The following is a 16,103-nucleotide window of genomic DNA, read 5'->3' on the forward strand; positions in this document are numbered from 1 at the left end:
TGCAGACCTGCCAACCCTGTCCAACTTTTTTTTTAGAGTACCAGACGCACGCAGAAAATTGGAGATACAACTCACCTGCATGGCATGATGGATGGTCTGATCGCAATTATAGAATTGTACCAAATCAAATATTCTTGACAGCATTCCATTTACACAAAGTTACTAACGAGACATAATTAGAAAGAAGACAGAAAGGGCCTTTATTCTTGGAGATGTTTAATTTTACTAAACAAATAATAAGTTATTTGTTTAGGTACAAACGTCGCATCCACGATAAAACTTTTAAAAAAAAACTCTGATATGATAAGAACAAATGTTTGAAGAGCATCAGTATGAAATAAACATGTTATCCATAATAAAACTGAAAAGGCTATGATAGGAAACAGTGGGTGAGAACAAATCTTCTGGAGACCTTTAAATGTTCAGGAAATCATTTCCTAGACAGATTTGCCTGGTAGCTAGCAGATTTAGCCTTACGCAGCAGGGCATCAGGGTAGACTTCTCTGTGGCAAACAGTTCCTTTGGCAATCGTTGAAACCGTCGGGGGTTTTGTTCTTGGAAACAAGACTGAATATTCGATGCAGTCTGCATTGCTGTGGAATATGACCAATATCCCCAGCATCACAGCCGAAAGGTGGGAGTAGACAAGGCTGCCCCTCCCTTTTCATTGTGCAGATTTCTATCTAGGCCTGATCCCTGCGCATGTTGACCAGACTCTGCTCAAAGGTTGTTGCCTGATAATAGTCTAAACTACTCTTCCACCAGATCAAGAGAGGCTCCCTCAGGAATAATGAAGGGAAAGCATGCCATGAAAAAGTTGAGGGATGAGGACTTGTCAGTCTGCCTTTTGGCGATGTCAGCGACCACTGCATGCTGAAGGAGCACATCTCCAAATGTAAATTTCAGCAACATGTAGTCTACTGCAAAATACATTTATTTTCTGACATCTGCATAGGTCTTCAGATACAGCTTGCCTTGGCCCCCAAGTTTAGTCTCTAAAGCAGAGGAACGCTTGTGACCTTACAAACAGGGCTAATCACTAGGGCCAGCTCACAGGTTTTTAGACACGTTCCTAATCAACACTAAAAGCTAAATAATTTAGAAAACATAAAAATAAAAACAAATGATCGCATCGACACAGAGCGCAGACTGGTTACCGCAAAGGGAATCTGAACGCTGTTCGCTAGACGTAGAGGTGCCTATTGTATTTCTTTGCAGCGCATACATCAATTCAGATTTTCAAAATTGTCAAAATCTAAAATCTAGTGCAAAGGCATTTTAGAAGCATAGCTTCTATAGCTAATACCGGATACTCATTCATTCATCACGCATCACGTCTTCTAAACTCCCGACTCCATTTAATGCCAATATATTTATATATCTTTTTTTACATTTATTATACTTTTGTAATGCTTTTTGTGACGTGGATCATAATTACAGTTAGTCTACCAGGTTGTGTGATCCTCGTAATGTTACGTGGAAAATACAACTAATGGGACGCAGAATTAAATGTATATCACACTCGCACAAATGAAGCTATTTTTCGTATTTGCATTTCAATTTCCTTCACTGGCAAATGCGAGTGAACTGCTGGTACTTTAGAGCCCACTGAATGTTCATCTTATGTTCGCTTGAAACAATTAGTGTTTACCTTTCCACAACACACGGAGTCAAAAAGGGATTTCTCCATGTATTTACTTACAGCTGACGTCAGCATCATAACAAACAGGAGGGGCAGACACGGGGTAGCTACATCGAATAATGATGTTTTAATCTCCTTGTCCATTGACTCAAATTCCATACACGTCTGTGTGTTGCCGCTCGAGAATCAGGATGTTAGATTTACTCAGTGGATGTATTTTTTTTTATTAAAATGTAAATACAATTACAAAAATAAATAAATCAGGCCCTATTCATTTCTGCGTACTTTTAAATCGGATCTCGTACCTGCATACATGGACAGAGAATTGCGTAGTTGGTACGCAAAATTTGTGCGTGCTGGCAGGTCTGCTTTCGCCAAATGGAATTTTTGAGGTGGAGTAACTTTGCCAGATCACGGTCGAATGTAAACTGTAAGGGATGAAGATATGCAAGTGACAGGGAGACACTAGACCTCATTTAACAAACATTGATGATGACAAGAAACTGAAAGCTGATGTAGGCCTGATTTCATCTGCTTTGGATAAACAGGTAGCTAGCTAGCTAATGGAGTGAATAGGGAATATTTCCCGTAATCCGTCTTCAGAAAAACACTGTCACATTTCCTCTCTGTGTTACAAAGGAAAACCTGTTTGCTGTGCAACGCAATAGAAAACATTTAGAAAATTTATTAGGAACATATTACTTACACCAACATCGTATTTAGTGAATCAACAGTGTAGTAAAACAAATAGCCTATCTTTGGAAATGAACATTGTGCCATGGATTAGTAAATGAAAAATCAAGTTAACATTGAGACAGATTATTAAAATAGACTCATTTTATGGTGGAGTCTGTTGTGGGAAATCTAAAATGCAATTTTATTTACTCAACATAAACTAAATATATCCACAACAGCAGTAAATGGCAAATATAGGCTAATATGTGTAATGTGAGTCCATACTGCTTCCCTGATCAACGACCACAACCAAAGGTATTGTTCCACTCCTCATAGAGCTCCAGGTCTTTGGCTGAGACGCTGGGCCTCACGATCCTCAGGGCCTCCTGGAAGTCACAGTGGAGGATGGGCCGCACCTGGTCGGGGGTGATGGTGGCAATGTCACTGAGCTGGATGCTCCGGATGGGGCCCAACGCTGCCTCCCGGCACAGTCCTGTCATATCGGCCCCGGAAAAGCCCTCCGTCCCTGTGACCACGTTCTCCAGCTCTTCCTCTTCCATCTGGCTTTTCTCGCAGGCCATGAGGTTAGAGACTATCTGCCGTCTTGCGGCTGCCTCGGGAAGGGGGATGTAGAGGCGTTTGGAAAGGCGGCGCCGAGCCGCCTCGTCTATCTCCTGAGGGCGGTTGGTGGCCCCCACCACCAGGATGCGGTCGTCGGCTGAGGTGGCCGCCCCGTCCAACTGAACCAGGAACTCAGTCTTTATCCGCCGGGATGACTCGTGCTCCCCGTCCGTACGCTGGGACAGCAGAGAGTCTATCTCGTCGATGAAGATGACTGCTGGCTGGTGGCAGCGGGCAATGGCGAAGAGTGCTCTCACCATTTTCTCTCCCTCCCCCACCCACTTTGAGGTGAGAGATGAGGCGCTGATGCTGAAGAAGGTGGCGCCTGACTGGCAAGCAATGCATTTCCCAATCAGAGTTTTTCCTGTCCCCGGGGGCCCAAATAGGAGGATGCCTTTGGGTGGACCACGGAGGCCAGTGAAGATGTCAGGCCGGAGCATAGGCCACACAACAATCTCCTTGATGGTGGCTTTGGCAAACTCCAGGCCAGCAATGTCATCCCAGGCTACGGGCGGCCCGTGGTCCATAATTTCACTCATGATCAACTCGATGATCTTTGGCTCAAAGTTTTTCAGACGCTCGTCTACTGGCTGAGTCTCCTGGGCATTGTTGCTCCCGACCCCACCCTCCTTGTCCTCTTGCCTTGGCATTGGGGACACAAATTTGGAAAATGTCCCCCGTGGCCTGTTGGCCCCCAGTGACTTCTTCGTGGCATTCCCCATGGCAACCACCATCCCAGGGGGCTGCTGAGCTCTCTGGGGCTGGTTGGAGTGCTTTTTCTGCTGATCAACAATAAACTGCTCCCTTGCAGTTTTGAAGTTAGTGCCACCACCACGTGGGTCTTGCCCTCTAGATGCCCCCCCTCTGCCACTCTCTCCACAGGAGTTATAGAATGTCTTCCTCTTGGAGGGGTTAGAGTTGAAGAAGACAGATTGGTTCGCTTCAGGGCCTGGGTTTGGATGTGGTGGAGCTGAGGCGTGCTGGCCAAACAGAGACTGAGCACTTCCTGAGGGGCCAGCAGAGGAATTGTGGTGGCTGGGGAATCCCTCAGGGCCTCTTGGTCTCTCTGCAGTAATACTCTGTAAATTGCTGAAAGTGCTGTTGCCCGCAGCCTTGGGCCATGATGTGGGTCCCAGGGGTTTGAATGGAGGCTCTGCAGCTCTGAGTCCAGTGGAGGAAACAACAGGCAGGGAGCTGCCTCTGCTCTCTTGTCCAACAGTGATGTTAACATCTGCAGGTGCCACCAGGGACTTTCCACCCCCTGTCCCAGCCTGAATCATCTTCTGCACGCAAGGCAGCTCCAGCACATTCACAGTTGTCAGGGACGACTCCCATTTGTCGCTGTGGTTCCTCTGACTGCGGGCCAGGTGCAGTGCACTCTCTGCATAGTTGTTAAGCCCCGTGCGAGGGTCGTCCGAGTCCAGCACTGCGGCATAGCGTTCAGAGTAAGTCCTGAGCAGGCTGGCCGTGCCGGCCTGAGAGAGCTGGGAGCTCGCCCATGCATATTGAATGGCGAGGATGTGCGCCCGATAGGAGTCTGCCGTCTGCTCAGGTGCGCAGGTGCCAGATGAAATGTCAAAGGACCTCCTCTGCCACTCGCCTAGGTGTGCACCACTCATGCCTGGCGTGCTCCAACCTGTTTGAGAAATGAGGGACAGGACTCATTAAAAATGCATGACCCAAGAAGCAGCCAGGCAAACAATAACACACACACACACACACACACACAGAGAGAAGACAGTCATTTTATAAATTCCATGAGCCTCAGTAAGTTGTGTTGACAGCCTGGTCTCATAGACTAGACTTAACATAGTAAATCTGGGACACTCAAATGTGTATGATATGTTACGTTTGGTATGGTTACATTAAGACAGAAGGTTACTTAAGGCAAAAACAAAAGAGGGTGGTTGGTCAGGGTGGGCGTATAATGCTAATGTCTTTGCAACCCAAAGGTTGCCCGTTCGAATCTCATCGCAGACAACTTTAGCAACTTATTACTTTTCAGCTACTTTAAAACTACTAGCATGTTAGTTAACCCTCCCCCGAGCCTTAACCCTTTAACCAAATGCCTAACCTTAACTCCTAACCTAGCTAACATTATCCACCTAGGAAAACATTCCATCACAGGTAAGATATAGGGGTTAAAGCAACAACAACAAAAAACATGGCTGAAACTTAAGTCGATCTCAGATCGATTGTTTGGGGCCATGTAAGAAAGTCATGACCATCATGCTTTTAGCGAAAGAGGATCATTTTGTACATATATTAAACTGCAAGTTTGACCAATTCCAGTCCCCTTGCTTAGAGGGTTCAGGCTCCTCACCAGGATCATTTTTATGTAGGACTGAGTAGCTTAGTTCTGGTGACTTTTTAAAAATACATTATGTTCCAAAATTAATGAAAATAAAATGATGCTGGCACCATCTAAAATATAATTTGCACCTCCTGAAATGGGCACAATAATTTACTAGTAAACACTTAAAAATATTTGTTACATATTCAAGCTTATGCATGGTCTATATTTTCAGATGTGCTATGAGCAATAGGCATGATCACCTGTAACCAACTGCTGAAGCATAGTTTGTCCATCTGCATTTACCCCATTGGACACATCCTAATTTTTATTATTAAAAAAAACATACATAAATACATTATTAAATACTTTTCAGCCCAAAAATGTAATAGCTTTTTGTTTCAAATCAAATTTTATTGGTCACATACACTAGGTTAGCAGATGTTATTGCGAGGGTAGTGGAATGCTTATGCTTCTAGTTCCGACAGTGCAGCAATATCTAACATGTAATCTAACAATTCCACAACAACTACCTAATACACACAAATCTAAGTAAAGAAATGGAATAACAATATATACATATAAATATATGGATGAGAAATGACAGAGCGGCATAGGGAAAATGCAATAGATGGTATAAAACACAGTATATACATATATGAGTAATGCAAGATATGTAAGCATTATTAAAGTGACAAGGGATCCATTTATTAGCAGCCAATGATTTCAAGTCTGATTTCAGCAGCCTCTCTGTGTTAGTGATGGCCTTGAGAGATAAGCTATTTTTCAGTCTCTCGGTCCCAGCTTTGATACACCTGTACTGTCCTCGCTTTCTGGATGGTAGTGGGGTGAACAGGCAGTGGTTCAGGTGGTTGTTGTCCTTGATGATCTTTTTGGCCTTCCTGTGACATCCTGAGGGTGTCCTGGAGGGCATGTAGTTTTCCCCCGGTGATGCGGTGTGCAGACCGCACCACCCTCTGGAGAGCCATGCGGTTTGGGGCGGTGCAGTTGCCATACCATGCGGTGATGCAGCCCGACAGGATGCTCTCAATTGTGCATCTGTAGAAGTTTGTAAGGGTTATAGGTGACAAGCCATATTTCTTCAGCCTCCTGAGGTTGAAGAGCCACTGTTGCGCCCTATTCACAACACTGTCTGTGTGGGTGGACCATTTCAGTTGGTCCATGATGTGTACGCCGAGGAACTTAAAATGTTCTATTACAATGTACAGTGCTTTCAGAAAGTATTCACACCCATTCAATTTTTCCACATTTTGTTGCATTACAGCCTGAATTTAAAATTGATTAAATTGAGATTTGTATTTGTCACTGGCCTACACAAAATACCACAATGTCAAAGTGGAATTATGTTTTTCGAATTTTTACTAATTAAATGAAAAGCTGAACTGTCTTGAGTCAAAAGTGCCTTCCACACCATTTTAAATAAGCATGCCCCGTTCAAAAATTTAGAACCAGGAACAGATATAGCCCTTGGTTCACTCCAGACCTGACTGCCCTTGACAAGCACAAAAAACATCCTGTGGCGTACTGCATTAGCATTGAATAGCCCCGTTTTAGGGAAATTAGGAACCAATATACACAGGCAGTTTGAAAAAGCTAGCCCACTGCACTGAGGCTAAGAAACATTGTACCATGGATGGTGTCTATTACTGCTGGTCAACATCTCCCATTTGTCTCACCGCAAAAACTGTTGCTTGCTTTATTTTTCTTATTCACACAATGTAATACACCCCCAGTGTATTACATTGCACTATTTTTCTCTGGTGATAGTAAGTAAATATCTAAAAAAGTATTTGTCTGGTTATTTGTACTTGTGTTTGAATCAAGTCACTCAGTAAAATTGTACTGCTTTGTACATGAGCTATGTAGATGAGGGCTTGGGGGTCTAGCCTTACTGTCTACAGCTGGACAGCCATTCTCACCCATTTAACATAGCAGGAAAGATCTCATTGAAAGGCCACGACACAACCCAAGTTAATGGTAAATGTCTTGAGGGTCTTGTCACCCAAAAAATATGAAAAACTTTCTTGGCATTCTCTTAACCAGCTTCACGAGGTAGTCACCCGGAACACATTTTAATTAACAGGTGTGCCTTGTTAAGTTAATTTGTGGAACTTAATGCATTTGAGCCAATCAGTTCTGTCACAAAGGGGTGGTATACAGAAGACAACCCTATTTGGTTAAAGACCAAGTCTATATTATGGTAAGAACAGCTCAAATAAGCAAAGAGAAACAGTCCATCATTACTTCAAGACTTGAAGGTCAGTTAATGTGGAAAATTTCAAGAACTTTTAAAGTTTCGTCAAGTACAGTCACAAAAACTATCAAGCGCTATGATGAAACTGGCTCTCATGAGGACTGCCACAGGAAAGGAAGACTCAGAGTTACCTCTGCAGCTGAGGATAAGTTCATTAGAGTTAACTGCACCCCAGATTGCAGCCCAAATAAATGCTTCACAGGGTTCAAGTAACATACACAACTCATCATCAACTGTTCAGAGGAGACTGTGTGAATCAGGCCTTCATGGTGAAATTGCTGCAAAGAAACCACTACTAAAAGGACACCAATAATAAGAAGAGACTTGCTTGGGCCAGGAAACACAAGCAATGGACATTACACCGGTGGAAATCTGTCATTTGGTCTGATGAGTCCAAATGTGAGATTTTTGGTTCCAACCAGTGTCTTTGTGAGACGCAGAGCAGGTGAACATATGATCTCCGCATGTGTGGTTCCCACAGTGAAGCATGGAGGAGGTGTGATGGTGCTTTGCTGGTGATACCGTCTGATTTATTTAGAATTAAAAGGCACACTTAACCAGCATGGATACCACAGCATTCTGCAGCGATACACCATCCCGGAGATACAGCATCCGATCTGGTTTGCGCTTAGTGGGACTATCATTTGTTTTTCAACAGGACAATGACCCAACAGACCTCCAGGCTGTGTAAGGGCTATTTGACCAAGAAGGAGAGTGATGGAGTGCTGCATCAGATGACCTGGCCTCCACAATCCCCCGACCTCAACCCAATTGAGATGGTTTGGGATGAGTTGGACCGCAGAGTGAAGGAAAAGCAGCCAACAAGTGCTCAGCGTATGTGGGAACTCCTTCAAGACTGTTAGAAAAGCATTCCAGGTGAAGCTGGTTGAGAGAATGCCAAGAGTGTACAAAGCGGTCATCAAACCAAAGGGTGGCTACTTTGAAGAATAAAATATATTTTGGTTACTTCATGATTCCATGTGTTATTTCATAGTTTCGATGTCTTCACTATTATTCTACAATGTAGAAAATAGTAAAAATAAAGAAAAACCCTTGAATAATTAAGTGTGTCCAAACTTTTGACTGGTACTGTACGTGTGGACATGTTTTCCTAACCACACTCCAACATTTACTGTAGGGTGCCATGTGTGAAAGCAGCATCCTGGAAAGACACTTGACCAGCTGGTGTGAGGATGTAGTCCTTTGTGTTGTTGCACATGTCTATTGCGTCTTCTGGCTCTTGAGCGGCAGTAGTTGTAGATCTTCTTGGCGTCATCAAGGCCAGAAGAACCTTTGAATAAAAGAGTTACCATTAGTATTGAAAAGGACCATGAAAGTTATTAAATGTGTACGGTCATAACTGTGTAGCCTATCCTTTGGACATAGGACCTATCCTCTTATTGGGATGCCAGATCACTTTTATGTGAGGCATAGCATTACAATGTTTATATTGGTATAATTTTCACATAATATGTATATAGTCACATGTATTTTGAGCATCTTACCTGGATATGGTCAGTACCTTGCATCGCAGACTGCCATCAGGACCATTGATAAAAATCCCTTTTAGTTGTCGTAATTGCTGCCCGAACTTGCCGGATCTCGGATCTGAAGATGTTTTCTGTCGACAGCTCATGCACAAAACTGATAATTCCAGCAACCCCCCGAATCTCTGGCGATTTCTGCCCATTGTGCCATAGAGGGATAAGCAACTAAATCTACCTTCAGGACATGCCAGATAGCGTGGCACACTTCCATGATGATGGCGCAAACGGTTGAGATTCCAAAGTTAAATATTTTAACTCTCGGCAATACTTTTCTGTGTTGTGCCACTCGCTAGGGTCACAGACAGCCTTTCTGCAGCACAAGCTGTGAGTTCTCTCGTGTGAGATGTATGGGGCAAGCTGCTGAAGCAAGTCGTCAAATCTGGCAACCGACATCCGAAAGTATTGAAAATGTCTTTCAGCGTCACTGCTTCGCAGAGGTTGGACAAGAGAAATGTAGTCATCCACTCCAAGTGTTCAGTGGATTTACTTGCCATTTTCTCTCCCCCCCCTCTCGTCTTGAGTAGTAATAGCAATACAAGCTCTAGCAAATGCAATTCAAATTAGAGACATGTTTGCTTCTATGGCTAAAAGGTAGTATCATTAAGCATAGAACACCAGACTAGCCTGGCATGCAACTAGCATTTGTAAACAGGCATATAATACCAGATCCGGAAGTTCAAACGCCTTTGCTAGCTAGAATCAAAGAGTGCCTCATCAGCCCCTCTTGAATGGTAAACTACTTTGGCTCCCCAAGCCCCCAGTGGATATACACTACACAAAACAGACTTCCTCTCTGGGTGGAATGCAACATAGAGTCCGCTGCCACCGTAAACCATTATTGAATGCCACAATTGAACGAGTATAGAAATAAACGTGGTGGCAATGTAAAACTGGGATCCTTCTCTTTTTAAAAAAACAACAAAGACCAAAAGTTTTTTCAAACGTGTTCTCCTGCTGTTTGCATTAAGAATAGTTGTGCATTGACTGCTTAAACACGTTTCTTTCCTTTGGCTCTAGCATTAAATGCGTCTCAAGAGGAATATTTATCTCGCATAGCACACACAAGCCGACTAGGTAAATATGTCAAAGATGTTACTATGGGTTTGTCTGATTTTGTTTTAGTAACATTACAATCCAGTAGCACTGGAAGGTTACATCCTGAGTGACAAAGTATAGGCTTTGAATTACTTTGCCAGCAGCTACAGTAGCCTACACACTGCTGTCTGAGTTGAGCGCATTATTATACTATTTAATTCCCTTCATCGGAACATCGGAGTGTCATCAACAATCATGCGGTGAAAATAAAATATTTGATTATATATTTCATGGAACAGACATGCTTCTGTCTGTATTAGGCAATGCAATTTCCAAAACAGCACAGAACAAGAAAGTTTGAAAAAGTTTACGTTTTTGCTGTGAGCCAAGATGACAATGGGATATTTACACCCCTAAGGCGTGCGGAGCGCAGACGTTGTGTCTATTATCTGACTGTAAATATACCAAACATAACATTTCATACTAATCTGAGTGTCCTGGATCTACCCCCGAGTCCAGTTGGTGTTGAAGAGATCGTCACATAACTTCACTTATTCAATGTGTCATGTCAAGTAGCTAACTTCACATTTTAGCCATATGGCACATTTCCGAACTCCAGTCGGGATTATGAATATAACGTCCGAAAGTGGAAGATAATGTTTTTGGAAAATATTTACCCACTAGCCTCGGCGTCACGGGTCCCCTAAATTACTGTTGTCATTTGTGTTCAAGGTTGTCTTTATTTTTATTTTTTACTCGCTTCGAGCATATTTTCGTAACACCTGGCTGGATATCGAGGTGCAGCGCGACTGAATCAAGATGAACTGTACATTTAGCGGGTACATTTTGCAGGCGACCAGGCTAGGCAAATGGACAGCTTTATCAAAAAATAACTGCTTATTCTGTTCACATTTTGGCTCGCAGTATTTCAATCTTCTCGATGGAGTAGTGTGGATAAAGATAACATTTGGAGTACAGTGGCATTTCCCATCCCTGCATTGAGGTACGCGTCGGATCCACGGTGTCTTAATGTAATGTAACCATGATTGCGTTCCGACCCAGTGCACGTCGTAAACAGGCGCGATAGGGTCGGTATCTTCTAGCTAGCTAGTTGGCTTAGCTAGCTAATTTACAAATTTAACGGGCGTGTTAGACAGATCTCGACTTACCACAGATACGTAACAAACAGTTGTAGCTGGAAAAATAGTGAATAACTTTTTTGCACCATGGAAAAGTGGTTATATCCCATTCACAGGCCCAGCTGGTACAAAACAATGCTTTCCGTCCATAGGAAGAGGAGAAGCGAGAGGTTTTACTCCGCCCACGAAGTGACGAAATGTTTTATGGAGGTAAATGAGTGTCGAATTTGGTCAACAATGAAAGATATTGCTACGTGAAGTTTATTTGTTCGAATATAAGTTTCGTAATGGTTAGGTTGTTACGAATGCACTGATATAAGTGGACGCACGAGGCATTTTGGCAACTTTGGAGCAAAAAACGACTTTATAGCCTGTTGTCATAGCAACAGATAGGACTCGTCAAAGATATTTCAATGTGGAGTGCCAGAGGGCGTAAATTCAGATAATTATCAGATTGTCCGTTTGTAAATTCAGAGCGTTTTTGCTCTGAGCGTTCAGGGTGCACACTGGACGCTCTGGCTGAGGAGAAGCGTTGATCCGAGTGTTCTGACATCACAACTGCAGTCAAGCACCCAAGCTAACTGGCTAAAGTTAGCTAGCTTGTTAGCTACATCCAGACATAAATGAGAGAACACCTCACTCTGACCATTTTACTTGCCCTAGCAGAGCTGGTTAGGCTGTTTTCATGTCATCCAGAGTGTTGGTGACTGTAACTGTGCTGCCGGCAACCATTTAATTAGGCCTCTTTGCTGATGTTTACTGACACCAGCCATGTTCAACTCATCAGTTATTCTGTGCTCTGGCACACTCAGATTAGAGTGCTCAGAAATCGGAGTAGATAGCCAGAGGGAATTTACGAATGCACCCTTAAGCAATAAGGCCAGAGGAGGTGTGGTACATGGCCAACCTACAATGGCTAAGGGCTGTTCTTATTCACAATGCAATGCGGGGTGCCTGGACACAGCCCCTAGCCATGATATATTGGCCATATATCACAAACCCCTGAGGTGCCTTATTGCTATTATAAACTGGTTACCAATGTAATTAGAGCAGTGAAAGGAAATGTTTTGTCATACCCATGGTACACGGCTGTCTGACAATCAGCATTCAGGGCTCGACCCACCCGGTTTATAAAACACATTTTAGCATGGACATTGCAAATTGAGGGCTTCCACTATTTTAAAGTAGTCAACTGGGTGGGGATTCCTATGAGTTGGGAGCAATCAGCCAATTCAAGAATAATAAAATTGACTATTTTTATATCGAGATAGCCTCAATGCTGTCACAGATGCTATAATGGCACAGATACAAAGATGAGTCCTCTATCTGATGTTCTGAAAGAGTTGCAAAATCTGGACCCCTACAAATCAGCTGGGCTAGACAATCTGGACCCTCTCTTTCTAAAATGATCCACCACAATTGTTGCAACCCCTATTACTAGCCAGTTCAACCTCTCTTTTGTATTGTCTGAGATCCCCAAAGATTGGAAAGCTGCCGCGGTCATCTTCCTCTTCAAAGAGGGAGACACTCTAGACCCAAACTGTTACAGACCTATATCTATCCTACCCTGTCTTTCTATGGTCTTCGAAAGCCAAGTTAACAAACAGATCACCAACCATTTCGAATCCCAGCATACCTTGCTATGCAATCTGGTTTCCGAACTGGTCATGGGTGCACCTCAGCCACGCTCAAGGTCTTAAACGATATCATATCTGCCATCGATAAAAGACAATACTGTGCAGCCATATTCATTGATCTGGCCAAGGCTTTCGACTGTCAATCACCACATTCTTATCGGCAGACTCAACAGCCTTGTTTTCTCAAATGACTGCCTCGCCTGGTTCACCAACTACTTCTCAGACAGAGTTCAGTGTGTCAAATTGGAGGGCCTGTTGTCCGGACCTCTGGCAGTCTCTACGGGGGTGCCACAGGGTTCAATTCTCGGGCCGACTCTTTTCTCTGTAAACATCAATGATGTCGCTGTTGCTGCTGATTATTCTCTGATCCACCTCTACGCAGACGACACCATTCTGTATACTTCTGGCCCTTCTTTGGACACTGTGTTGCGACTCTAGGGGCAGTATTTTCATTTTTGGAAAAAAAACGTTCCCATTTTTCGTCAGGACAAGATGCTAGAATATGCATATAATTGACAGCTTTGGATAGAAAACACTCTAACGTTTCCAAAACTGTAAAGATATTGTCTGTGAGTATAACAGAACTGATGTTGCAGGCGAAAGCCTGAGAAAAATCAAATCCGGAAGTGCCCCATATTTTGAAAGCGCTGCGTTCCAATGAGTCCCTATTGAGCTGTGAATGTGCCATCAACCAGCTTACGCTTTCTACGTATTCCCCAAGGTGTCTACAGCATTGTGACGTAGTTTTACGCATTTATGTTGAAGAATAGCCATAGGCGGCTACATTGCGTAAGTGGTCACCTGATGACTCCCAGAGTGACTCTCACGTAAACTACAGAGGTAGCCATTACTCCAATCGGTCCTACTGAAAAACGAATTGTCCCGACAGATATATTATCGAATAGATATTAGAAAAACACCTTGAGGATTGATTATAAACAACGTTTGCCATGTTTCTGTCGATATTATGGAGCTAATTTGGAATGTTTTTTTGCTGTTTTCGTGACTGCAATTTCCGGGCGATTTCTCAGCCAAATGTGAAGAACAAACGGATCTATTTCACCTACAAAAATAATCTTTCGGGAAAAAATGAACTTTGGCTATCTACCTGGGAGTCTCGTGAGTGAAAACATCCGAAGCTCATCAAAGGTAAACAATTTAATTTGATTGCTTTTCTGATTTCCGTGACCAAGTTACCTGCTGCTAGCTGGACAAAATGCTATGCTAGGCTATCGATAAACTTACACAAATGCTTGTCTAGCTTTGGCTGTAAAGCATATTTTGAAAATCTGAGATGACAGGGTGATTGACAAAAGGCTAAGCCGTGTCTCAATATATTTAATTAGGAATATTTTCTAGGGATATTTATGTCCGTTGAGTTATGCTAATTTGTTTCAGGCGATGATTACGCTCACGCATGCGGGATGGGGAGTCAGTAGAGGTTCTTAACAAACCTCCAGACGAGCTTCAATGCCATACAACTCTCTTTCCAGGGCCTCCAACTGCTCTTAAATGCAAGGAAAACTAAATACATGCTCTTCAACCGATCGCTGCCCACACCTGCCCGCCCGTCCAGCATCACTACTCTGGATGGTTCTGACTTAGAATATGTGGACAACTACAAATACCTAGGTGTCTGGTTAGACTGCAAACTCTCCTTCCAGACTCACATTAAGCATCTCCAATCCAAAATTAAATCTTGAATTGGCTTCCTATTTCGCAACAAAGCATCATTCACTCATGCTGCCAAACATACCCTCATAAAACTGACTATCCTACCGATCCTTGACTTCGGCGATGTCATTTATAAAAAAAACTCCAACACTCTAATCAGGAAATTGGATGCAGTCTATCACAGTGCCATCTGTTTTGTCACCAAAGCCCACCACTGTGACCTGTATGCTCTCGTTGGCTGGCCCTTGCTTCATATTCTTTGCCTAACCCACTGGCTCCAGGTCATCTATAAGTCTTTGCTTGGTAAAGCCCCGCCTTATCTCAGTTCACTGGTCACCATGGCAGCACCCACCCGTAGCACGCGCTCCAGCAGGTATATCTCACTGGTCACCCCCAAAGCCTATTCCTCATTTGGCCGCCTTTCCTTCCAGTTCTCTGCTGCCAATGACTGGAACTAATTGCAAAAATCACTGAAGCTGGAGACTCATATCTCCCTGACTAACTTTAAGCATTAGCTGTCAGAGCAGCTCACAGATCACTGCAACTGTACATAGGTCATCTGTAAATAGCCCATCCAACTACCCCATCCCCATATTGTTTTTTTTGTTTTTCCATTGCACCCCAGTATCTCTACTTGCACATTCATCTTCTGCACATCTATCACTCCAGGGTGTTAATTGCTAAATTTTAATGATTTCACCACTACGACCTATTTATTGCCTTACCTCCCTAAACTTACCTAATTTGCACACACTCTATATAGATTTTTTCTATTGTGTTATTGACTATACAGTGGGGAGAACAAGTATTTGATACACTGCCGATTTTGCAGGTTTTCCTACTTACAAAGCATGTAGAGGTATGTCATTTTTATCAATGGTACACTTCAACTGTGAGAGACGGAATCTAAAACAAAAATCCAGGAAATCACATTGTATAATTTTTAAGTAATTAATTTGCATTTTATTGCATGACATAAGTATTTGATACATCAGAAAAGCAGAACTTAATATTTGGTACAGAAGCCTTTGTTTGCAATTACAGAGATCATACGTTTCCTGTAGTTCTTGACCAGGTTTGCACACACTGCAGCAGGGATTTTGGCCCAAACCTCCATACAGACCTTCTCCAGATCCTTCAGGTTTCGGGGCTGTCCCTGGGCAATACGGACTTTCAGCTCCCTCCAAAGATTTTCTATTGGGTTCAGGTCTGGAGACTGGCTAGGCCACTCCAGGACCTTGAGATGCTTCTTACGGAGCCACTCCTTAGTTGCCCTGGCTGTGTGTTCCGGGTCGTTGTCATGCTGGAAGACCCAGCCACGACCCATCTTCAATGCTCTTACTGATGGAAGGAGGTTGTTGGCCAAGATCTCGCAATATATGGCCCCATCCATCCTCCCCTCAATACGGTTCAGTTTACCTGTCCCCTTTGCAGAAAAGCATCCCCAAAGAATGTTTCCACCATGCTTCACAGTTGGTATGGTGTTCTTGGGGTTGTACTCATCCTTCTTCTTCCTCCAAACACAGCAAGTGGAGTTTAGACCAAAAGGCTCTATTTTTGTCTCA

The 16,103-nt window shown here is 43.3% G+C and overlaps 1 protein-coding gene across 1 annotated transcript; it reads right to left on the minus strand.

Annotated features, from left to right (window-relative positions):
- Positions 1–2,307: 2,307 nt before the first annotated feature.
- On the minus strand, positions 2,308–11,498 carry fignl1 (fidgetin like 1). The gene is made up of 2 exons (XM_021580217.3): positions 11,258–11,498; positions 2,308–4,574 (listed from the first exon to the last, which is right to left on the minus strand). Exon 2 carries the CDS (start codon positions 4,555–4,557, stop codon positions 2,614–2,616), a length of 1,944 nt encoding a protein of 647 aa, XP_021435892.1. The 5' UTR covers positions 4,558–4,574; positions 11,258–11,498; the 3' UTR covers positions 2,308–2,613.
- Between the last annotated feature and the right edge of the window lie 4,605 nt (positions 11,499–16,103).

The sequence above is a fragment of the Oncorhynchus mykiss genome, chromosome 23 (genome assembly GCF_057628025.1).
Source record: "Oncorhynchus mykiss isolate SJ-2025 chromosome 23, ASM5762802v1, whole genome shotgun sequence".
NCBI classification, from domain to species: Eukaryota; Metazoa; Chordata; class Actinopteri; order Salmoniformes; family Salmonidae; genus Oncorhynchus; species Oncorhynchus mykiss.